This window comes from Sapajus apella, unplaced genomic scaffold (assembly GCF_009761245.1).
Source record: "Sapajus apella isolate SASKATOON/1434 unplaced genomic scaffold, GSC_monkey_1.0 scaffold13, whole genome shotgun sequence".
Lineage (NCBI taxonomy): Eukaryota > Metazoa > Chordata > Mammalia > Primates > Cebidae > Sapajus > Sapajus apella.
Genome location: NW_022436953.1, coordinates 5,664,240 through 5,688,795, shown reverse-complemented (window position 1 = coordinate 5,688,795; position 24,556 = coordinate 5,664,240). Strand labels below are relative to the sequence as shown.

The 24,556-nt window shown below is 49.1% G+C and overlaps 1 protein-coding gene across 5 annotated transcripts; it reads right to left on the bottom strand.

The window, feature by feature from the left end:
* Positions 1-733: 733 nt before the first annotated feature.
* On the bottom strand, positions 734-17,267 carry PPRC1 (PPARG related coactivator 1). Of its 5 annotated transcripts, none has more exons than XM_032281414.1 (14): positions 17,046-17,267; positions 11,509-11,697; positions 10,786-10,932; positions 10,571-10,672; positions 7,565-10,454; positions 7,064-7,117; positions 6,144-6,201; positions 5,363-5,430; positions 3,358-4,081; positions 2,226-2,375; positions 2,051-2,117; positions 1,808-1,929; positions 1,427-1,578; positions 734-1,149 (listed from the first exon to the last, which is right to left on the bottom strand). In XM_032281414.1, exons 1-14 carry the CDS (start codon positions 17,196-17,198, stop codon positions 1,046-1,048), a joined length of 4,980 nt encoding a protein of 1,659 aa, XP_032137305.1. In that variant the 5' UTR covers positions 17,199-17,267; the 3' UTR covers positions 734-1,045. The 5 variants fall into 5 exon arrangements, with proteins under 5 accessions (XP_032137305.1, XP_032137306.1, XP_032137308.1 ...); XM_032281413.1 differs by having other exon boundaries at positions 741-1,149; positions 5,363-5,433; XM_032281415.1 differs by lacking the exon at positions 10,571-10,672 and having other exon boundaries at positions 5,363-5,433.
* Positions 17,268-24,556: the final 7,289 nt, after the last annotated feature.

Here is a 24,556-nt window from a genome sequence, read left to right as displayed (position 1 = left end):
ACATTTGAGCACCTACTGTGCCATGCAGTGTGCTCAAGCTATTAGAAAATGATGAACGTAAGGCCGGGCGCGGTGGCTCAAGCCTGTAATCCCAGCACTTTGGGAGGCCGAGGTGGGTGGATCACGAGGTCAAGAGATCGAGACCATCCTGGTTAACATGGTGAAACCCCGTCTCTACTAAAAATACAAAAAATTAGCTGGGCATGGTGGCACATGCCTGTAATCCCAGCTACTCGGGAGGCTGAGGCAGGAGAATTGCCTGAACCCAGGAGGCGGAGGTTGCGGTGAGCTGAGATGGCGCCATTGCACTCCAGCCTGGGTAACAAGAGCGAAACTCCATCTCCAAAAAAAAAAAAAAAGAAAAAAAAAAGAAAATGATGAACGTAACTGACATGATTAATGTATACACCAGTCCCAATTTAGAAAACCTCTCTTTGGAACAAGTGTGAGTTTCTCTAGGTCCTTGTTATGAAAATCCCTTCCTGGACCAGTATCATCATCCCATTGTCAGAATCTACATTCTAGAAAGATCTCTAGATGATTCAAATTCCCTTTAAAGTTTGAGAAGCACTGTCCTAAATGACTCATTTTAGACAATACATCAGAAGAACCAAGTTTCAAACCTAGTGGGATTTTTGCACCTAACCAGAGAGAGTCATTTCCCTGGACCATGTTCAGATAGGAAAAGTGAATACATTTCGCATTAGCACCACATAAAGAAGCACAACAGCAGTTGGGAGTTCTCTCTAGTTGATGTTTATTAGTCTGCATAGTGACAAGTTCCAAACACTTGGGAACCCCTCAGCCCCACCTATCTTACATAGGAATCCAAGTTAACTTGTTTCAATACCTGTTTATAAAAAACAAATACCCCTTTTAAAAAATCTGATTCAACACATTTTTTATTTCACTTTTTTCCATTTCTTTATAAAACAGTCATCTCACTAGCAGCTCTCTCCCCTAGAGCAGGGGAAGGGGGTAGTAGAGGTTGGGCACCTCCAGAGGAAAAAAAAAAAGGGTAAGGGTAGTGGGGGAGGGCCCAAGGTTACCTCCGGAGGTTCTTCTGGGCCTGTTTCAACAATGTGTCAAAGTCAAGAGAATCAAATTTGCTCTTTACAGGTGCAGGGTCAAAGTCTTCCCGGTTGGAGTCTATAAAGGTAAAGACAAACTTCAAGGTCTCTGACCACGTTTCCCAACCACAGGGTACGCAAATGGCTATCTCCCATCCCAATAATGGATGGAGTGAAAAACTGCTCTGATTTTAAGTCAAAGAGATAGGAGAGTCCCCATTTCTCCTCTCGTCCTACCCCTTGGCTTCTTCGTATGTCAAACTAAGTAAGTCTGCCTAGCCCCACTCACAAAGGGTTAGGAACCCTACTGGGGAGGGGATGAAGCATTCCAAAGCTTAGGCCCTCCCTCCACTCACCAAGATCAGAATAGCTCCTCTTGCAGAACTGCCTTCGGCCCCCAAAGCAGAGATCAAAGGGCTGCTCGTCTGCCTGCCGCAGCTTGTGGCCACTCTCGATGGCTGCAAATGCCTCCTCAGCATAGCGGTAAGTGACGAAGCCATAGTTGTCCCTGGTAGGAGGAGGGTGAGGCAGGGGCTGGAGTGGCTATATGGATCCATAGCATGGAGGAGACACAGCACCCCAGGGGTCCAGGGGTGGTTCCTCTCATTCTCAGTGGCCAACCCTCTGAAGAAATGAAGGTGCCCCATATTGCTCAGCACAGAACAAGGAGGCAAGACAAAGAAACATCAAGGTAGATGAATGGGATAGAATATCCTGACCTTGGGGCCCAAGCTTACCCTTGGACACGGAAGTGGATGGTGCACTCCTCAATCTCTCCAAAAACGGAGAACCTCTGTTTTAGCTCTGATCGAGTCATGCGACCAGGTATCTTTCCAATGAAGACCACCCTTCTTTCTTCCTAAGTTTGGAAATGAAAAAAATCAACACACCACGAACCAGGGCTACAGCTGCCAGCAGCTCTCTGAGCTCAAGGTTCAGGGGGTAAGCCCCCTCCTCCCATGACCTGTTCCTCTACTCACTATTGCACGCTCCTTTTGCAGCACTCTTTGCCTTTGGTAATGGTCATGTGAACGATAAGAGCTGTACCTGACAAGAGAAGGTGTCATCAGCCCCCTAAACACAAGACAATTCAAGACTCAGAACTCTAAGGCACCTGCATCCCAGGTGCACAGCGCTCCCTGAACACATGCTCACCGCCGCCTCCTGTCACTTCTTCGGCGGGGGGATGGAGAGCGTGAGCGGCTTCGGGAACTGGATGATGAGGATGAGGAAGACGAAGAGGAAGATGATGACGAAGAAGAGGAAGAGCATCTTCGAGAACGTCCAGAGGAACTACAGCTGGACCTGAAGGATGAGAGGGCATGCAGGAATGCTGGGAGTGGTTCAGGTATTCTCTGCTTATCTCGCCCAGGCCTCAGTCCTGCCTTTCTGTTAGGAAATTCAGGACCAAAGACAGAGCAGAATAGAAGAGGTCTAGAACAGTTTTCCTTCACAGATGAACAAACTGAGGCCCTTCATGGAACTTTAGATGTACCTGGAATGTTGTGTTTTGGAAGATGTATTCATTTTTAATTGTGCAATTAAAAGCTGAGAAATACTTAACAAATCAGAAAGAGGAAGAATGGAGACTCAGGGAGATAAAGGGCTGGGCTCTAGGTCTCACACCCAGCTATCTGGGGTGCTGGGGCCACGTCTGGGTCTTTGGGTTACTACTGCTACCCTACCACGTCTCACAGGAATACCGTGACCATGGCAAAGAGGGAGTGCTAACTGCTAGACTTGCAGTACGGGCCATTTCTGAAGATACATATCATCTCCAAAACCCAAGAATTCTTCATTAAGTGGGGAAACTTGGGACTGTTACTGAGAAAAAAAGATACTGCCAGGAAATACATGAAGCTATGGTGACACCCAAAGGAATTGCCCCAGACACCTTCCTCAGCAGATCATTAAGAGAAAAACTGTTTTCTCTTACTAAGTAACCCACTATCTCACATAGCACCCAGAATACCAAAAATGAGGGCTGATACAGTTGTGAAAAAAATCAGCATGGTCAAAATCAAACCCTAAAAGTCCCCCCAAGGCAGGTTTAGGAAGCAGATCTCACTGATACCCCAAACTACAACGGGGGACAAAAGCAGTCGTCTCACAGCTTGTCTCCTTCAACAATTCAGGAAAAGGGAAAACACAAAAGCCAAAGACAGAAATAGAAGACTTGGTGCCTGAAAGTACCAAAGTCAATGTGTAAACGCTTTCAAAGTAAACCACAGAAGAAAGTACATGAGCTTCCTAAGTGGAGAGGACCTACAGGGCCATCAAAGCTCACCTTCGCCACCTCTTGTGTGGGGGGGAGAGGGACCTGGACCGAGATCGGGATGAGGAAGACGACGATGAGGATGAAGAGGAAGATGCTTCGCTGGTCCGGTTGGACCCAGAGCTGACAGAACGGCTGTTGCGGCCTCGGCGGCCCTGCCAGCCCCGGCTTGAGGGGCTGACTGACCTGCAGGCTTTTCGGTAACAGCGCAGTGACCGCTGCTTGGCTGAGGGCTCAAGGGGAGTCCTAGTGTTCATGTCATTCCGGCAGGGTGAGGCCTCAGGGGACAGCAAGCTGGATGGGGCAAGGCAGGGCGCTGAGGGATCTGCCTGCTCATTGCTAGTCCTGTGATCAAGTGGCTCCCGGGAGGCAGCTATGCATGGGGGCGGAAGGGCAGCTGGGCCCAAGGACAAGACAGGTTTGATGGTGATGTCCTGATGGCGCTTGACATTCCATCGGGAGCCCACCTCTGGAATGACTAGGGCAGGCATCTTTTTGGGGGGAGTCCTGCTCCGGACACAATAGTCATGGTCCCCAGAGCCCACATGGACTCGACTAGGGCCATGGACCCCTTCTTGGAGGCGAACTGCAGCTGGATGTTTGGCCTCCGTAACTCCTTCAGGCTTCAGGGTTCCCTCCTGGGCGGTGGACTTAGGAGATTTGGCTTTGGCCAGCAGTGAGACAGCAGCCAGGGGCTTCCATAACTGGTGGGGAGGGGTAGCTGGAGGGGTGAGCCCTGTGGTGAGGAGGGAGGATGGAGATAGCAGGATGAGATCCGATTCTACTCTTCCAAATACTGTGTATATAGCCTCCAGAGATCCCCACCTCATCTCACAAAGTATACCAAGCAAGGTAGGCCGCCCAACTTCTCCCACTGCTTCAACTGCTCCTTCCCCATGTTCCCCAACTTGGGGACCAGGAAGAGAAATTCAGCCAGCTACGATACTCCTGAACCCCTCATCCTATCACTACCCAAACCTAGCTGGTGACCAGGTCCTAGAGTCTAGCTCTCTTTTCTCAGATCCGCCCCCTCCACCAAGCACTGCCTAACTTCTAGGCTACATCTTGCTTGGACTCATGCAATCATCTTCTGATGGTCTCCCCACTTCCAGCATCATAGTCTTCCACCCGTCTTCTACATTCCTGCTAGATGGAGCACCCAAAAACCAATCTGTTAAAGTTTCTTCAATTTACAGGATAAAGTCCAAAGAGCTTAATACGGCATTCGAGGTTTCAATAATCTGACCTATTTACCACTCAAATTTTATCTCTTGCTTTACCTCTGCCCACTGCCCTGCTCAGCCACTACACTCCAGCCAAACCAAGCCACTCACAATTCCCCAAAACAATCCCGGCTGATTTTGTTTCTTCGATTCAAGCTGCTCCATCTTCCTAGAATATGCCCTGTCCCCTAAATCTACCACCTGATTGATAGATTTTCCTAAGCCTCAGCTTAGGGGATTAGCTTCCATATAGCCCTTCCCTGACTGTCCGTCTTCACATATCACTGTTATCCATAGGATTTTTTTTTTTTTTTTTTTTTTTTTTTTTTTTTTTTTCACACAGGCTGGAGTGCAGTGGCACAATCTCGGCACACTGCAACCTACACATCCCGGATATAAGCAATTCTCCTGCCTCAGCTTCCCGAGTAGCTGAGACTACAGGCGGGTACCACCATGCCCAGCTAATTTTTGTTATTTTTTAGTACAGAAAGGGTTTCACTATGTTGGCCAGGCTGGTCTCGAACTCCTGACCTCAAGTGATCTGCCTGTCTCGGCCTCCCAAAGTGCTTGGATTACAGGCGTGAGCCACCACGCCCAGCTCATAGGCTATAACATAGCACCTGATACTCAACATGCTCATTTCTTTACACATCTGCCCCCTAGACTGTGAGTACCTCAAGGCTGGAGATCAGATCTCTATATCCTCAATGCCTACACACAATTGATTTGGAGTAGGCTCAGCAAATGTTGCTGCATAAACTAACCACAGGCAGAATTCCCCACCCTGAACCCACCTGCCACGTTGGCCAGTTCTGGGGCTTGTAACCGGTCTAGGGACCTCTTCTCCTGGGGAATGTCAACGCTGCTGGCGGGGGGAAAAGGGAAAGCCTGATTCATTGCCTCCTCAATATCTCGTACATTTGCCTTTCTCAAAAAGCAATGGGAGGGGTGGGTGCAGAGAAGAATGGGATGCACAAACTGCCCCCATCAACTTCCTCCTGCACAAAAGGGGCTTACTGACTAACTACAGAGTGGGTCTCAACTCAGCCCTGCCCAATTCCAAGAGGCAGGCCGGCCATGACCTTGAATACCCCCCACCTTCTTCAAATCAGGAGCCTCACCTGCCCAGCTCAAACCAACCTGAAATCAATGTGGAGGGGAACATGCTTGGCAGAACAGGATGGAGAACCATGAATATGAAAAATGAGTCCTAGCCTTTAACATCTTCCTCCACTTTAAGTTACACAATTACCAGCACTAAGCAAACTTAAAGTGTATTAAATGAAGGAAAGAGATCCCCGCAAAGGCATGACTTGCCAGGAGATAAAAGGCACCTCCAGGACATTTGGAACCCCTGACTAGAATCAGCTGGAGGGCAGTGTACATACCCCCTCCTCACCTTACCACCCAAGACACTGCCCAGCAGCGATGGGCAGAGTAGGGGTGAAGAAACAGGGAAAGACTCTAGAGCTGACTACAGCACCCCTGCAAGAGGCATCCAGTTGATGGTCCTGGAGTGTCAGCCGGCTGCTGACCAACAGCTGTAGGGTAACTCGCTCACGTCTCCATACTTACCCTGAGTTTCCTACAGCCAAGCTGTCAGCAGGAGCCGGGGGAGGACACTCCTTTTTGGCTGCAAAGAAACCATACCAGTTAAAAGCCCAAACAGATGTTCTACACTGAAGCGGCACAGAAGGGCTTGCTTTGAGACCCAAAGGAGGAAAATCCACTTTGCCTGCATATTCTGTTGGGATCTCCCCAGAGAGATCCAGTCTCCTCCAGTGGGTGCCCAAGTACTATTTTTAATCATGTCTCTTTTCTGCTCAGAAACACCCACATTCCTCCACTGAATCTGAGATAAAGTCCAAATGTATAAGCCTAGTGTTCAAGGTGATCTATGATCTGCCTAACTAGCTTCCTGGCCTCACAGCCTACTCATTCTACAAATCACATTTTCTGTTTTGCCTTGTACTATAGATACCTGTTACCAACTCAGGAGTCATTTCTGTAGATTATTCTCCCCATTTAGACCATAAGCTCCTTGAGAACAGGATACAGCGTCCTCCATAGCACCTACATCCATGCCTTATACTGAGAAAGCAAAAGACTGGATCTCTCTTCATTGCCTTCCAAATGTACCATATGCCATTCTTCCTCTATCTGCCCTCTGCCTTTTGTTGCCACACATATTCTATGAATTCCTACCTGTCTTTCAACGCACAGCCTGAAAGCTACTTCCCTCTAGAAAAATGTCCCTAAACAACCCCACCCCGCTTGGATTCCCAGTCTACTCTTTTGTAATACCTTCCTTATCACTGCTGTCCCTGGCTTGGATTGCCATCACAGGTCAATCTTGTCTCCCTCTTCCAATTAGGGGGCTGTTCTAGTGGCTAAGCCTATCCCCCTTCACCCTAGCTGAAGCAACTACAGGGCTAGGCCCAAAAGAAGTATCAACAAAAAAAAAAGTTGGAGCAAAACTACCCATGTTCCCTCACCTTCTGATTTCTCAAACTGCTCCAGCAGACTGGATAGGTCCGATGCCTCAATTCCTGTGGAGGCACACAATACAGGATTGAAAGCGAACTCCTATCAACTAAGTACACAGGTCCCAGGAAACCCCCAAATCACCTCACTTCTCCCTTTCCACTCCCCCTGCCCTCTGTACTAAGTGAACCAGGGTAGCAGCACAAAGCATCAAGGATGCAAACCAACCCAGAACTCCACCTCTGAAGAACCCTCCACAACCAGGCACAGGGGCACACAGCTGTGCCTATAAATCCCAGCTACTTAGAAGGCCGAGGTGGGAGGACCACTTGAGCCCAGGAGTTCAATTCCAGCCTGGGTAACACAGTGAGACCTCATCTCTTAAAAACAAAAACAAACTCCTCCAAAGAACTCCAACAAAGGCCAGCCTCATCAGGGTGGCTTACCCTATTCCACAGAGAAGACTCCCCAGCCAACTGGGGAATTATGTGGGGGAACTGTGGGGCACTCACCAATCTCACTGATGAAAGCCTGTACCACATCTTCAGAACCCTGACTACGTGGGGTAGGCAGGAAGGACAGCTTCCTTAGACGGGCTGGGTGGACAGCAGGCAACTTTGGGACAGTGCTTTGCCTTTGTGTGGGAATACCCTTGGTAGCAGGCAAGGGGAGCTTCTCTCTGGGCCTGGTCTCCTGGGTCTCAGGCTTTAGCCTCTCTGATGCAGGCTCCTCAACAGTCACACCTTCAGCAGACACACACAGTGGAGCCTTCATCTGGGGGCTTTGCACCAGGGCAGATGCCTTGTGTTTCGGATTGGGAGATGCAGGCACTGGCTTGACCTCCACCTTGGTAGGCTCTATCTGTGGAGCTCCACGGCCAGGTGGCCCAAGACTGAGGGAAGGAGCCATCGACACGGGAAGTACATTTTCAGAAGGGCCAGGGGGAGTGCCCCTGGATGTCATCTTAGGTTGGGGAACATCTCTCCCAACAGAGGCTGGGGGCAAAGGAGGTGGGGGAACAGCAGACCAGAATGGAGCATGTTGAGGTCCTGGGCCCCATCCCAAAGGCCCATAGGTACAGGTGGAACTATAAGGTGAGACTGGGGCAGGAGGGGGTGCCCAAGGCACATTGCAAGTGGGAGGTACAGCATAGGCGCCAGGAGTACCAGACACTAGGGGCACTGTTGGTGGGGGGGGCAGGCAAGGATAGCCAGAAGGGGACACAGGAGGATAACAAGGCCAGGGTGGGACAGGGGCATAGTGAGTAAATGGATCAGGTAGCACTGGCCCCATAGACACTGGAAGACTAGGAGTCTGCAAGGGAGGCGGGGGCAGACTGGGGGGCATGCCTAGCCCACCTGCAGGGAAAGGCAGAGCAGTAGGCAGTGCAGGAGGCACGGGCACAACAGGGGACACAGATTGCACAGGAGGTGAAGGTCTCGCCAACAGTGGCATCTCCTGGGATGGCACCTGCTCAGTGGGAGCTGAGGCCACAGGTTTGCTTACAGGTGGCTCAGGACTAGGAGAAGCAGGGCTGGGACCTACAGGTACAAGGCAAGCCTCAGGGGGCACTTCAGGGCTTCTCTGCAGAGCTGTCTTCTTGGCTGGGGCTGGCGGGATGACAAGACAAGGGATGTCTGCCAGCCCTGTGGGAGTCTCTGGAAGACTAGGCCACTTCCCGGTTGGGGGCTGGGGACTTTTCTCTTCTGTTTCTGCTTGGCGTTGCTGCCTTCGTCGCCGGTATTCAGATAAGCTAAGAGGCCTTGGTCTGGCTTCATGGGTTGTAGCACTGGTACCACTTTCAATTTTCAGAGAATCCCCAACCTCTTTGACTTCAGGGATGATGGTCTTTGGTGCATCCAAGGACTCCGACTCCAGGAGGGGCTGGGGGGCTGAAGCCCCCAGGGCTGATGACACTGCACCACGTCTGGGATCAGTTGGTCTGGACCTAACTAGCACTGGGTCAACTGGAGTCAGGTCATTAGGAACAGGGTCAACTGGTGCTGGGTCAGATGGGACAGCATCAACTGGTGACAAGTTATCTGAGATGGGAACCACTTCAGGGTCAACTGCTGCTGAGTCGGCCACACCTGGGTTGATCAGCACTGGCTCAGCTGGGAGAGGCTCAACCAGTTCTGAGCTGGCTGAAGCAAGGTCACCCAACCCAGGGTCAACAGGCACAGGGCCAGACAGAACAGGGCCAACTGCAGTGGGACCAGCTTCAACAGAGTCAACTGGCATAGGGCTGGCTTGGGCAGAGTCGACCAATGAGAGATGGGTTGGTACAAGGTTGGCTTGGATAGTATCGGCCAGCTTGGGATAGAGATCTAGAGGACCTTCTTTAGCAGGGCTACATTGTCCAGCACTTCTCTCCAAGTTCTCAGGGCTAGGATTCTCCAAGGCAGCTGCCCAGGCCCGAGCCCAAGCCCAGGGCTTCCCCTTACCCTGGAGAGGCCCAGACTTTCTTTGAAGTTCCTCCTGAGGCTGTTTCTGCAAGTTGTCTGCCTGAGAGGTCACTTCTGTACCTACAGTAGACTGCCCTCGAGAAGATGACCTCAGCCTCCTGGCATAGCCTTCCACACAGGCTGCTGGCTGCTCCTTGCTCTTCTTCTTCCTGCCCTTTCGAGCTCTCTGGGAACCTGGTGCTGCATTGGCAGGTGGGTTCTGAGGCTTCTTGGGCACCACTGGTTCCACGACCTCCCTGGGCTTCAATAAGCAGGCTGAGTCCAGTTTCTTCTCTGAGTTCAAAGACAACCCCTCTTTCTCAGAGCAGAGGGCTACACTGGGCACAGCAGCATCCGTCTCTGACTCCAGTGTAGGCATGAGCAGCTGCAAGGCAGAACTAGTCTCTAGCGAGTCATCCAGGAGCACAGGCTGGGGTCCAGCGGGCACCTGTCGCACCACAACTGGGATCTCCAGATCATCGCCAGCTGTGGCTGCCTGCCCCACAATCTCCAGCACCACACAGCCCTCAGGCAGTGTCAAATCATCTGGTTGCTCCTGAAGCTCATCCTCAAGTGATGCCAGGTGGGTGAGGTTGGGCAGGCAGTATGGGTGCATGGCCCGCACCAGCTCACTCAGGGAGGAGATGCTCTCATCACCAGCTGCTGGCACTGCCATCTCTGCTACTGTTGCTTTATCTTCCTCCTCAGGGCAGGCCAAATGCATGGGGAAGTCTGGGATACTGCTCACGCAGTTGTCAAGCTCCCCAGCAAGAATCTGGCCACTGAAACTGGCCACCTCTTCCTCTTCTTCTCCATCACTGCGCTGCTGGGGAGGTGGAGATTGACCCCAGCGTAGTCTTGATCTTGGGGGTCTCCAGCTAGGTAGCTTAGGAGAAGAGGTCTCCAAGAAAGAGGGTGGGGAGAAGTCCCAAGGAGGATCTGGAAGAGACATTTCAACCTGCAGGAGAGAAGAGAAGTCTCAGGAGGAGTTTCATCTGGGAAAGTATTTTCCAGACCTGTCCCCATATGATCCTCCCACGTGGGAGTTTCTGAGGCCCCCTAGGTCAGGCTTACCCCATTCCCTCTATTGCTGCCTGTGCTGGGCCCCAATGGGTCAACTGGAGTGAGGAGGTCGCGTTCTGGGGGTGTCCGAGAGAGAGTAAGCAGCTTGTGCAGCTAAAAGGGAGAGAAAAACCTGATGTAAGCCTATGCTTCAGAGCTATATGAGTAGGTCCACAGGCATGGGTCTAAGCTTTGTACCAATCCCCTTCCCCTGGTCCCAGACTCACAGAGGAGCCCTCCCGAGGTGACACAAGCAGCTCCGAGTCAGGAATGCTGTCAAATGGAGAAAGGTTCTCAGAATCTGCATTGTCCAAAATCTCCGTCAGAGCTGTGAGCAGCGACACTTCATTCTGGTCCTCCAGAGATAACCTGCTCTGCTCCAGAAAAACAACCAGAAGGTCCTACCAACATCCCTAATGACCTACTACGCCACTAAAAAGGACTGGATATCAAGAGAGTCAGTCTCCCAGGTTCAACTCAGCTAACAGGGGAGTGAGAGGGATCTGAATACCTGAAGACATGGATTCCAATCTCATTTACCATCCACCCACCTCTCTGGTATTAACAGAGACCTGTCAGACTTGACTCAAGCTTGGGTTTCACACTCCCCTACCCTCAAGTAAGATGTGGGATCCTTAGCAGATTGGCTAGGCTAGAAATGGGCTCAAAACCAGAGATCAGAACCTTCTGGGCATGTAGATCAGGGGCCCAGACAGTGGGAAAGGCCTTGAACTATAGTCCAAGTTAGGCAAGGAATTCTTACATGGGACATAATCTGGCAGCCTGCAGCCTCATTCCCACTTACAGACAAAAAATACACTCTAAGGTTCAGGTTGGGCACCCAGGAAACAGCTAAGGTCCTGGGAGAAGAGAGCCATGCCAAGGATCTGAGCTAGAACCTCCCACATAAAGCTCCTACTTGAAGACTTCCAAGCGCAGCCCCAGCTCACCTCTCCAAGGCTCCCAAAATCCTCGATGAGGGAGATGAGGGAGGCATCCATATAGCTCTGCATGGTCCCCAACAGTGTCTCATCCTGCAGCATTAGCTCCTCCATTTCTAGATCCTTGTCCCTCAGCGATGGGCCCAGCCGAGAGAGACTTACAAAGCCAGAATCACCCCCCTCCTCATGCAGCAGCACCTGGAACAGAAGAGAAGGTGAGAAGGGTATGAGCCCTCTGGCAGCAATTGACTGATTTGCTCTGTAAACCAGGTACCCTCCACTGCTGGGCCCAAACTCAGCAGCAGCCCCACCATCGCCAAACTTCTGGACTAGCAAGGCAGAGAGGAGCACAACCTATGAGCAAAAGCCCCCACCAGGATGGCAGTTTTCAAGGACCTTCTGGGAAGAAAAACATTTGGGCTCCAACCAGAAACAGCTAGAGTCACAGGAGATTAAAACCCAGGAGTAGGCCGGGCGCAGTGGCTCACACCTGTAATCCCAGCACTCTGGGAGGCTGAAGCTGGCGGATTACCTGAAGTCAGGAGTTCAAGACCAGCCTGGCCAACATGATGAAACCCCGTCTCTACTAAAAATACAAAAATTAGCCAGGTGTGATAGCACATATCTGTAATCCCAGCTACTCAGGAGGCTGAGGCAGGAGAATCATTTGAGCCCAGGAGGTGGAGCCTGCAGTGAGCCTAGATCACACCATTGCACTCCAGCCTGGGCAACAGAGCAAGGCTCTCTTAAAAAAAAAAAAAAAAAAAAAAAAAAAATAAAAACAATAAAAACAAGATTGTCCAGAATCATCTTCTGGCAGCAGTCAAGGTGACAGTCTGAGGGGCACACCAAAGGAAAAGAGGTCAGCAAGGAGACAGTTCAGCTGCAACAACCTCACCTACCTCAGATCCTATTTAGGTCTCTGCTCTCTGCTTAGTGCAAATCCTAACTTCTTCAGGAAGACACCCCAGGCTTCCCCAGCCCATGATGATCTCTCCTCACAGCTCTAAAATCATAGATTTTTCTACAGCATTAATTTTTCTGGCAATCACATCCCACCCTGCTACCCCCAGCCCCCTGATGCTCCTTGCACCTTGCTTATTTATTATTTTTTGAGATGGAGGCTGGAGTGCAGAGGCGTGATCTTGACTCACTGCAGCCTCTGCCTCCCAGGTTCAAGCAATTCTCCTGCCTCAGCCTCCCAAGTAACTGGATTACAGGTGCCCGCCACCCATACCCAGCTAATGTTTTTTATTTTTATTAGAGACAGGGGTTCACTATGTTGGCTAAATTTGTCTCAAACTCCTGACCTCAGGTTATCCACCTGCCTCGGCCTCCCAAAGTGCTGGAACTACAGGTGTGAGCCACTGCACCCGGCCTCTTTGCATCTCTTATAATACTATAGTCCAAGTTTACATGGGGCAAATAACCCTTTGTATTCTATTAGCTTATATTCTTCTTGGCCCTTATGAGGGTTTAAACATGTTTATACTTCTCAGTTACCAGTGATACCCAGCACATTGTCTTATACACAGGTGATATTCATGCTTACTTCAAACTTTTTTTTTTTGAGACAGATTCTTGCTCTATCCCCCAGACTGGAATGCAGTGGCGCAATCTTGGCTCACTACAAGCTCTACCTCCCAGGTTCAAGCAATTCTCATGCCTCAGCCTCCCGAGTAGCTGGGATTACAGGCCTCCACCACCACACTGGGCTAATTTTTGTATTTTTAGTAGAGACGGGTTTTTGCCATGTTGGCCAGTCTGGTCTTGAACTCCTGACCTCACAGGATCCACCTGCCTCAGCCTCCCAAAGTGCTAGGATTACAGGCGTGAGCCACCCCACCTGGCTTTTTTTTTTCCTCCTGAGATTGAGTCTCCCTCTGTCACCCAGGCTGGATTGCGGTGGCCCTATCTTGGCTCATTGCAGTCTCTGTCTCCTGGGTTCCAGAGATTCTCCTGCCTCAGCCTCAGAGTAGCTGGGATTATAGGCACCCACCACCACGCCTGGCTAATTTTTGTATTTTTAGTAAAGACAGAGTTTTACCATATTTGCCAGGCTGGTCTCAAACTCCTAACCTCAAGTGATCCACCTGTCTCGGCCTCCCAAAGTGCTGGGGTTACAGGCATGAGCCACCACACCCGGCCGAGATTTTATTTGAAGGCCCGACGTGAGACATTCAACCTCTCAATGGTAATTCCAAGGGAAGGGCCTCTTCTCCACTCCTACCAGGTGAGAGGAAATGAAGAGAAAGCTTGACTCCATAGATGGAAGGGTCCCGCCCCACACTCCTCTAAGAGCTATCGGCATTTATGGCCTCTTCTGTCAGGCATCAAGCAGCCCACCCAGACCAGTCAAGAATGCAGGTGTGGGCAGGGCCAGAAGGGACTAAAATGGTACTGGTAAGGCCAGAGCCACGGGGATCTCTGATACAGCAGTACCCCCTTATCCTCAAGGGATATGTTCCAAGACCCCCAGTAGATGCCTGAAACCACTAATACTACCAATACATTGGTACGTATTGCCATATACAATACATACCAACAATGAAGTTTAACTTATAACTTAGGCACAATTAAGAAGTTAACAATAATAGACCAATTAATATACTGTAATAAAAGCTATACGAATGTGATCTCTCTCTGGCTCTCAAAATATCTCACTGTACTGTACTCATGTATTTTTAGACCCCTGTTGATGGCAAGTAACAGAAACTGTGGATAAGGGGAAACTATCGCATAGGAAACATGAAGTAAAAAGGCCTGAGAACAGGATCACATACAGACAAGCCAGAACTTCCCTTTCCCCTTCTGCAACAATGGGAAGTTCTGCACCGCTTCCAAAAGAAAAAAGCAACAAGTGTTTCCCCTACCCCGACCACAACCCCGCCAACATATACGCTTCTAACAGGGCTGAGTACCAACGCCCAAGGAAAGGAAAGGTTGGTTAAGGACGGGTTAGGAGGCCAGGCCCAGAGAATAAGCGCAAGGTGGTAGGTTTTAGGCATTAACTCCTCCCAGGACTTCACAATCCTATAATTACAAACCAGCAGCTGAATAGCACCTGGCTCAGCAAACACTCCAGGGTGAGCAAAGAGGCTGCAACTCTACTTGCCCTGCCACCTACCTACCAGAGCCCCAGCGACTAGGCTGGAACCTCAAGACAATCTATGAACCATTTATCTCCAGCTTTCATCAGGTGTCCAGTCAGAGACACACCTCCACACCTGACTTCACCCATCACTCAATTCCCAAATAGCACAACTCCAGGAGTACCAATATCATCCCAGTGCTAGGCACAGGCTGAAAGTGAGCCAGCCACCAGCACCTCTAACTTCAACAACCTCCCAACTGGCTTTCCCCCAGCAAACCTTCGCCCTCCAGGATTCAAAAACAGCCAGAAACTTTTTAAATGCCTATCTGACAACTTCCTGAGACCCTCCCTAAATCCCTTCAACAGCACTGTACTGCTCCTAGCATTAGGTTTAAACTCTTTAATAAAGCTTACAAAGGTTCTAGTCTTCCCCACCAGATTTCTGCTCCAGCATGATCTCTCCCACTACTCCATAGTACAGGTCTCAATTTCTCCAATAAGCCATATTCTCTTCCTCCTTGAGATCTTCACTATTCCCTGATTAAAGGTTTTCCACAGTCTTAACATCTCAGCTTTAAATGTCCCTTTCCAGACTCTGCAAAGTAGATCACTACTGCCAATTACATGATCCCAAATATCCTGCACTTTTGTCTCATTCATCATTATTATCGGCCTATCCTGATTAAAACATAGATCCTGAGCGGTAAAGACCGTGTTTGTGTGGTTTACCAGTGTATTCCCTGTGCCTAAACATAATGGTATTTCAATAAATAACTGGTTGACTGACCAGCTCACATATACCCATCTTTGGTTTTGGGGTGAAGGGAGTGACAATCTCTCCATGAGATCCTCTCCAATCCCAAATTACCACTTAACTCTTCTTATAGCTGGATCTTGGATCCTTCCTGCCTTCCGCGTGCTATTTGGGAATTGAGTGATGGCTGAGGTCAGATGTGAGGGTGTGTCTCTGACTGGACACCTGATGGAGGCGGAGATAAACGGTTCGTAGAGAGGTGGGCATTGTCTTGGGATTCCAGCCTAGTCGCTGGGGCTCTGGTAGGTAGGTAGCACCAGCACTAAAAGATGTGACCTCTGAGAAAGTATGGGAGAAGGGATCAACGCTCCCAAATTCTTGCCCCAGAAACCATTCTCCCCTGGGCAAGGGCCTGGATTGGTCTGCAGGACCTGACATTACCAGGTAGCCTGCAGTCCAACTCCCAACAAGTAACACAAAAAAATGCTGTCAAGTACTCAGCTTAATTGTTTGAGAGATAACAGTGCAAACTAATTCCTGCCCCCTTCCAGCCTGGGTGGAAACTTTTAAGAAGCTCTCCACTGTAGAGCAGTACAACACTTTTAGAAGGCCAAGAAATCCCCAGCAAAAAATCCAGAGAGCTTTAAATACGGATCACACCAGTTTCTGTGCCTCAGTTTACAGGAGCATGCCTTCCCAAAAGAGATGCTGCAGAAAAAAAGCGAGAGGAGAAGATTCCCTTTCCCTTTCTTAAGCTTGTCCCAGGTATATGTTGACACTCCCCATGTCCCTTGAATCACTAATAAGGCAGGATTGCAAGGCAACCAAAACGCCAATGCCCATGACTCACAACCCACCCCAAGCCGGTCAGACAGAAGCGCCACAAATTCACTCCTCCACATCCCTTCAGCCTCAGCCTTCTAACCCTCCCCATCACACTCCTCCTCCCGCAGGGAACAAACTCCCGGAACATCTGGAGAGTCCTTCACCATCCGCAGTGGAGAGACGCTGCGGACCTAAACAGTAGGAAAAAAAAAACTCCAAGGCTCTGAACAAAGTTGACTCTAGCAGCCCTTACCTTCCTTCCTAGCCCGGGCCTCCAGCCCCAGCAGGAGATGGCGGGACCGGCGGAGACACACCCAGTTCGCGTCAGGGAGGCTCCAAGGCCGATAGTAGATGCCCGACAGCCTGGGACGCGAGCCACGTGGACGTTCCCTCCCCGCCCCCACGTGGACCCGCGGCCCGCGCCCCCCTCCACCAGGAGCCGGACCCACGTGGATGCCGGGGCCGCCTAGAGGGGGAGGGGAGGCAGACAAGTTCTCCCGGGAAAATTGCTCCCCCCACCCCGCTTGGCTCCGAAAAGGGAACTGTGGCGCCAAGCTCGGAGAACCCCACGTGGCATCCTTACAGGGAGGTCTCACCCTTCGACCCCAAGTCCGAACCCTTTACCCCCAACCGCGGGTCATGTTTCCGACACCCGGCTCTGCACCTACGGCGTCCCCCAGGAATGGCTGCAGAGACGCTGCCTTTGCCCACCTAACCCCAGCAAACGGCCTAGGTCCACTTGGTCGGACTTGGCTCCCACGGCCACCCGGCATTGACCCCCAGGCGCTTCCTCCCTTTCCTGTGGCGTCCACGTGTCACCGCCCGGCACACACCGCTTTGCTGCCAGCCGCGGGCCGCCAGCCAGCCTCTCACCTGCTCCCCGCCGCTCACAGCGCCCAAAGTTCCGTACGGTGCTTGGCTCCGACTCCCCCAACCGCTGCCGCGGGCTCCCCCGCCGGGGTCCGGGCCGGGGCCCCCAGTCGGGGGCGGCGCGACTCCGTCTCTCCGTCCCCGGCGCGCCGCCATCTTGGCCCCTGAACACCCAGCGCTGCTCTGATCGCCGGCGCCGCCTCGCCCTGCCGATTGTGGGAAGGGAACTACAACTCCCAAATGACACTGCAAGACTACGAATCCCAGAGAGTAGTGCGGCGAGACCCCCTTGCACCCTGAAAGAGGGCCCTGGCCTCACGCGAAGGTTCCTGGGAGTAGTAGTCGCTTTAATCGAGGACCGTCTGGCAATAGCTCCAGGCATCCTGTAGGGTTTAGTTTCGTGTTACACTGGGAGACCGATTTAGGGAGCAATTAGCGGTAAGGGGGAAAGTTAACATTTGCGTATTTTATTTTCGTTAACTTGTCCAACTGTTGGAACGTCCTCTTTGTCTGACGTTCTACCTGCTGTACGTTACTTTCACCCTAGTCCGAGTGGGTCCAAGTGGGCCTACGTTTTGAAACACCACCCCCTAGTGGGCATTTGCGCTCCAAGCGCTAACCCTCACCTAATCCCATACTGCGGCAGTACTGCAAATTTAGTCGGAAAAATACCGCATTCTCCGCTCTCTCTGCTGCTACTCAGAAACTTACGTTGCCTTCTCTTGATCAAATTTGTTCCTTGCTGCTCCAGGTCTCCTTGCTGTTCCCCAAAGACAACAGGTGTTCTTCTGCCTTTGTATCGGCCTGGAATACCTGGCACCTCAAAATATTTCATGCCCTATTTAATCTAGGAAAGACTTTGGTTATCCTAGCCAAGAGGGACCCTGCTCTGTATCTCTACAGTCCATCACTGTCTCTACTCTTCATTTATTTGCCACTTAAAAGCTACTTAATATTGGTTTTCTTTTTTTTTTTCTTTTTTTTTTTTTTTTTACGGAGTCTCACTCTAGTCACTAGGCTAGGGTGCAGTCGTGTGATCTCGGCTCACTGCAACCTCCGCCTCCCGGGTTCAAGCAATTCTCCTGCCTCAGCCTCCCAAGTAGCTGGGACTACAGGCCCTCACCACCACACCCAGCTAATTTTTGTATTTTAGTAGAGACCAGGTTTCACCATCTTGGCCAGGATGGTCTTGATCTCTTGACCTTGTGATCTGCTCACCTCGGCCTCCCAAAGTGCTGGGATTACAGGCCTGAGCCCCCACACCCAGCCAGTTTTCTATTTTTAAATAACTTTATTACAAAAGCATAAAAATTATTTTAAAAAATACAAAACTGTATAGAGTAAAAAATGTACTGGGCCTGCAAATTACAGTTCTACTGCCCAGATTTAACCCCTTGTTACTTTTAGTATGTATTCATTGATGTTTTTTTCTATGAATGGAAAAATATATAGGGGCACAAATGGGTCTTTTGTTCAATATGTGATCAATCTGTATATATGGTTTTATGACTGGCTTTTTTTAATGTAACAATATATTAATCCCTTCACTAGCTAAATATTTACTGAGCTTTTAGCACCAGTTCTACAGTATGAATGTATCATTATTTATACTTAAGTTGTTTCTGGCCCAGGTTCAGTGGCTCACCCATGTAGTCCCAGCACTTTGGGATGCCGAGGTGGGTGCACTTGAACTGAGGAGTTTGAGACCAGTCTGGACAACGTGGTGAAACCCTGTCTCTATCAAAAATACAAAAATTAGCCAGATGTGGTGGCTCACATCTGTGGTCCCAGGATCGCGTGAACCCGGAAGATGGAGTTTGCAGTGAGCCAAGATCACACCACAGCGCTCCAACCTGGGTGACAGAATGAGACTCCATCTCAAAAAGAAATAAATGACCTTTTCACAAGACGGCTCTGAAAGCAAAGAAGGAAGCTCCTGCCTCTCCTAAAGCCAAAGTGAAGGATTTAAAGGCCAAGAAGGCAGTGTTGAAAGGTAGCCACAGCCACCAAAAAAAGAAGATCTGCACATCACCCACCTTGGCGGCCCAAGACACTGCGACTCAGGAGGCAGCCCAGGTATCCTCGGAAGACCGCCCCCAGGACAACAAGCTTGACCACTATGCCATCATCAAGTTTCCACTGAGTTGGCCACGAAGAAGATAGAAGACAACACACTTGTGTTCATTGTGGATAGTAAAGCAACCAACACCGTATCAAACAGGCTGTGAAGAAGCTCTATTACATTGATGTGGCCAAGGTCAACACAGTGATTTGGCCTGATGGAGAGAAGAAGGCATATGTTCCACTGGCTCCTGATTACAATGCTTTGGATGTTGCCAACAAAATTGGGATCATCGAAACTGAGTCCAGCTAATTCTAAATATATGCATACCTTTTCACTATTAAATAAATAAATAGCCAGGCGCAGTGGCTCATGCCTGTAATCCAAGCACTTTGGAGGCCAAGGCAGGTGGATCACCTGAGGTCAGGAGTTCAAGACCAGCCTGACCAACATGGTGAAACCCCGTCTTTTAAAAACAAATAAGTAAATAAATAATATTGGCCAGGCATAGTGGCTCAGCCTGTATTCCCAGCAGTTTGGGAGGCTGAGGTGGCAGATCACCTGAGGTTGGGAGTTCGAGACAAGCCTGACCAACATGGAGTAACCCCATCTCTACTAAAAATAGAAAATTAGCCAGGCATGGTGGTACATGCCTGTAATCTCAGCTACTTGGAAGGCTGAGGCAGGACAATCGCTTGAACCTGGGAGACAGAGGTTGCAGTGAGCCAACATCATACCATTGCACTCCAGTCTGGGCAACAAGAGCAAAACTCTGTCTCAAAAATAAATAAATAATCAGAACACACTAAAGAAATATAAATAAATAAATATTTAAGTTGTTTACAGTTTCTCACTGTTACATATTGTTATGATGTCATGTACATGCATCTTTGCACTTTTGTGCAATCTTTCTAAGGAATAGTTTCTATGAAATTCAATTGCTGGGTTAAATAATGCATATATTTGAAATACAGTAGAAAATTGGCCTTTGGAAATATTGCATCACTATACATTCCCACAAAAAGTTCATGAGAAGAGAGGACCTTTTCTGGACCATTTCTTAGATGTTGTTTCTTTTGTTGTTGTTGTTAGAGAGATAACAGGGTTTTGCTCTGTCATCCAGGGCTGGAGTGTGGATCCAGTGCAGTGAGTCAGAGTAACAGTGGCGGACCATAGTATAGCTCACTGTGATCTTCCAAGCTCAAAGGATCCTCCCACCTCAGCCTCCAGAGTAGATGGTACTACCAGTACACACCACCATGCCCAGTTAATTTTTTGGAGGGCTGGAGGGTCTCACATATTGCTCAGGCTGTTCTCCAATTCTTAGCCTCAGAAGATCCTCCTCCTTCAGCCTCCCAATGTATTGGGATTACAGGTGTGAGCCACCGCGCCCAGCTAAATAAATACTTTAAAAGTAAATAGGCAGGGTGCAGTGGCTCACACCTGTAATCTCAGCACTTTGGGAGGCCAAGGTGGGCGGATCATGAGGTCAAGAGATGGAGACCATTCTGGCCGACATGGTGAACCATTGTCTCTACTAAAAATACAAAAGTAGCTTGGCGTGGTGGTGTGTGCCTGTAATCCCAGCTACTCAGGAGGCTGAGGCAGGAGAATCGCTTGAAACAGGGAGGCAGAGGTTGTCGTGAGCCGAGATTGTGCCACTACACTCCAGCCTGGGTGACAGAGTAAGACTCCAAATCAAAATAAATAAATAAATAAATAAAATAAAATAAAATAAAAAGTAATTAAAATGCTACTGGTTTATTGTAATAAGGCTTTGAGAAGAAGACTAATATAAAAGAAAACAGAACATTTTGCCACTTTTTTCCTTTATTCAGCCTCTGAAGAAACAATCTATTCATCTAAGTCTGGTATCTCTATAGAATCTACTCAGTAAAGGTAATAATATATCTCTGGGTCTTCAGTGCCACCTGAACAGGAGTGTTGGGACTACTAGTCCTTAAGTACATTGCTAAGTACCATGAAGGAAAACCTTAGAGCCATAGGTCACCAAAAATTTGGAATCTCCAACTGTTTGTCCTTTTCTGACTCCATGCTTGCCAAAGCCTCATCTGATTATAATAACTGACTTACAATTGTCTATGGAGAACACGCATGATGGTGCACGCCTGTAATCCCAGCACTTTGGGAAGCCAAGGCATGTGGATCGCTTGAGGTCAGGAGTTCAAGACCAGCCTGACCAACATGACAAAACCTCCTCTTTATTAAAAATACAGGTCAGGCGCAGTGGCTCATGCCTGTAATCCCAGCACTTTGGGAGGCTGAGGTGGGTGGATCACGAGGTCAGGAGTTCCAGACCAGCCTGACCAACATGGAGAAACCCCGTCTGTGCTAAAAATACAAAATTAGCTGGGCGTGGTGGCTCATGCCTGTAATTCCAGCTACTCGGGAGGCTGAGGTAGGAGAATTGCTTGAACCCAGGAGGTGGAGGTTGCCATGAGCTGAGATTTCACCATTGCAGTCCAGCCTGGGCAACAAGAGCAAAACTTCTGAGTTTCAGGCACGAGCCACCATGCCCAGCTAATTTTTGTATTTTTAGTAGGACGGGGTTTCACCATGTTGCAGGATGGTCTTGATCACCTAACCCCTGTGATCCGCCCACCTCAGTCTCTCAAAGTGCTGGGATTACAGGCATGAGCCACCATGCCCAGCCTAGAGCCCAATCTTCTTATTAGCATCCATCTACTTTTTCCTATCACGCAAGTTTTAACAGAATTGAAGCCACTTTGTATAATTTTTTTTTTTTTTTTTGAGATGGAGTTTCACTCTTATTGCCCAGGCTGGAGTGCAACGGCACAATCTCATCTCACTGCAACCTCTACCTCCCAAGTTCAAGTGATTTTCCTGAGTCAGCCTCTCAACTAGCTGGGATTAGAGGCATGTGCCACCACACCCAGCTAATTTTGTATTTTTAGTAGAGACAGGGTTTCTCTATGTTGGTAAGGCTGGTCTCGAAGTCCTGACCTCAGGTAATCTGCCTGCCTTGGCCTCCCAAAGTGCTGGGATTACAGGCATTAGCCACTGAGAATAATAATTTTCTATGGGAAGAAAGTGTATTGATCAAGTGAGACAATGCCCAGTTCATGTGACATATATTTCTATGTGGATTAAACCAGCATAATGGCTTATCTGTTGAGTACCTTCCATATGCCAGGCACTATAGTATGACAAAACGGACCAAAAACAAACAAACAAAAAACGCTTCTTAACAGAATGGAGCTTACATTAATGGAGCTTACATTCTCTTTGGGAAACAATCTTCAAGTAAACAAAGAGTTAAAACAATTTCGGAGAGCCATATGTGCTATCAGAAAATAATGAGATAGAGGCCAGGTACAGTGGCTCACACCTGTAATCCCAGCAGTTTGGGAGGCCCAGGCGGACAGATCACCAGGTCAGGAGTTCGAGACCAGCCTGGTGACAGAGTGAGACTCCGTCTCAAAAAAAAAGAAAATAACGGGATGAAAAGTGTAAAAGATAAGAGGAAATAATTTTATATTGTGTAGCCTCTGAGGAGGGAACATTTGAAGGAAGACTTGAATCACAAGGAAGACCTATCTAGCCATTCAAAGAATATTCTGTGGTAAGAGAATCAGTCACTACAATATGGTGAAACTCTATCTCTACTAAAAATACAAAGATTCCTGAGGTATGGTGGCACATACCTGTAGTCCCAGCTACTTGGGAGGCTGAGGCACAAAAATTGCTTGAACTTGGGAGGCAGAGACTGCAGTGAGCCCAGATTGTGCCACTGCACTCCAGCCTGGGTGACTGAGCCAGAGTCTGTCTCAAAAAAAAAAAAAAAGAGTGAGAGAGAGAGAGAGAATCAGCCAGGGAATTGGCTCTGAAATGGGAACAAATTTATTGTGTTTAAAAGGAAGACTTGTTTAGCTAAAGAGTTCCGGAAAAGAGGGGAAGTCATACCAAGATGAGGTTTCATGTGAACTTGATTTGTGCGAATCAGCGTCCTTAATCTGATGAACTCTGATACTCTGATATGCTGCCTAAATTGCATTTCCAGACCTGCAAAGACCTGGTATGTTCAGAAACCCTCAATTTCTAGGTGGATGGTGTCAGAAAAAAAAAAGAGAGAGAGAGAGAGAAAGAAACTCTCAAGATGGCTACCAATAAGCAGCCTCCTGTTATTCACACTCATCTGTAGGTTTCCTCCCATACTGTACCAGGATTGTGACCAATAGCATAAGGCAGAAGTGATGATATGTCACCTCTAAGATTAGGTTATAAAAAGACTGCATTGGCCAGGCACGGTGGCTCAAGCCTGTAATCCCAGCACTTCGGGAGGCCGAGGCGGGTGGATCACGAGGTCAAGAGATTGAGACCATCCTGGTCAACATGGTGAAACCCCGTCTCTACTAAAAATACAAAAAAAAAAATTAGCTCGGCATGGTGGTGCGTGCCTGTAATCCCAGCTACTCAGGAGGCTGAGGCAGGAGAATTGCCTGAACCCAGGAGGCGGAGGTTGCGGTGAGCTGAGACCATGCCATTGCACTCCAGCCTGGGTAACATGAGTGAAACTCCGTCTCAAAAAAAAATAAATAAATAAATAAAAATAAAAATTAAAAAAATAAAAAATAAAAAGACTGCAGCTGTGGGATTAGAAGCTCCTATTTTCTGTCTCTCTCTCTCTCTCTCTCTCTCTCTCTCTCTCTCTTTCTCTTTCTCTCTCTCTCTTCCTCTCTCTTGGATCTCTTGTTCTGGGGAAATCAAAGTGCCCTGTTATAAGCAATCTATGGAGAGGCCCACATGGCAAAAAAATTGAAGCTCTGACCAACAACCAGTGAAGTACTGAGGCTGACCAACAACCATGACAGTGAGATTGGAAGCAGATTTTCCAACACCAGTCAAGCCTTGAGATGACTGCATCCTGACTGGCCATTTGACCACAACCTTGTGAGAAACCTTAAACCAGCTAGGTGCAGCAGCTCACACCTGTAATCCCAATACTTTAGGAGACCAAGATGAGAGGATTGCTTGAGCCCAGGAGTTCAAGAGCAGCCTGGGACATATAGTGAAACCCCTGTCTCTAAAAAAAATGTTTAAATAGGCTGGGTATGGTGGCTCACACCTGTAATCCTAGCACTTTCAGAGGCCAAGATGGGCAGACTGCCTGAGCTCAGGAGTTCATGACCAGCTTGGGCAACATGGTGAAACCCCATCTCTACTAAAATATAAAAAAAATCAGCTGGGTGTGGTGGCGGGCCCTGTAATCCCAGGTATGCAGGAGGTCGAGACACAAGAATTGTTTGAACCTGGGAGGCAAAGGTTGTAGTGAGCCGAGATGGTGCCACTGCATTCCAGCCTGGGCAACAGAGTGAAACTCTGTCTCAAAAAAAAAAAAAAGAAAAAAGAAATTTAGGCCGGGCGCAGTGGCTCAAGCCTGTAATCCCAGCACTTTGGGAGGCCGAGGCGG

Coding starts and splice junctions, on each gene's coding strand:
- PPRC1 (XM_032281413.1), bottom strand. CDS start 17,198: ATGGCGGCGCGCCGGGGACGGAGAGACGGAGTCGCGCCGCCCCCGACT. Junction 10,933..11,508: donor ATTTTGGGAGCCTTGGAGAG/GTGAGCTGGGGC, acceptor TTTCTGGAGCAG/AGCAGGTTATCTCTGGAGGA. Junction 7,118..7,564: donor GGCTTTCATCAGTGAGATTG/GTGAGTGCCCCA, acceptor GTGCCTCCACAG/GAATTGAGGCATCGGACCTA.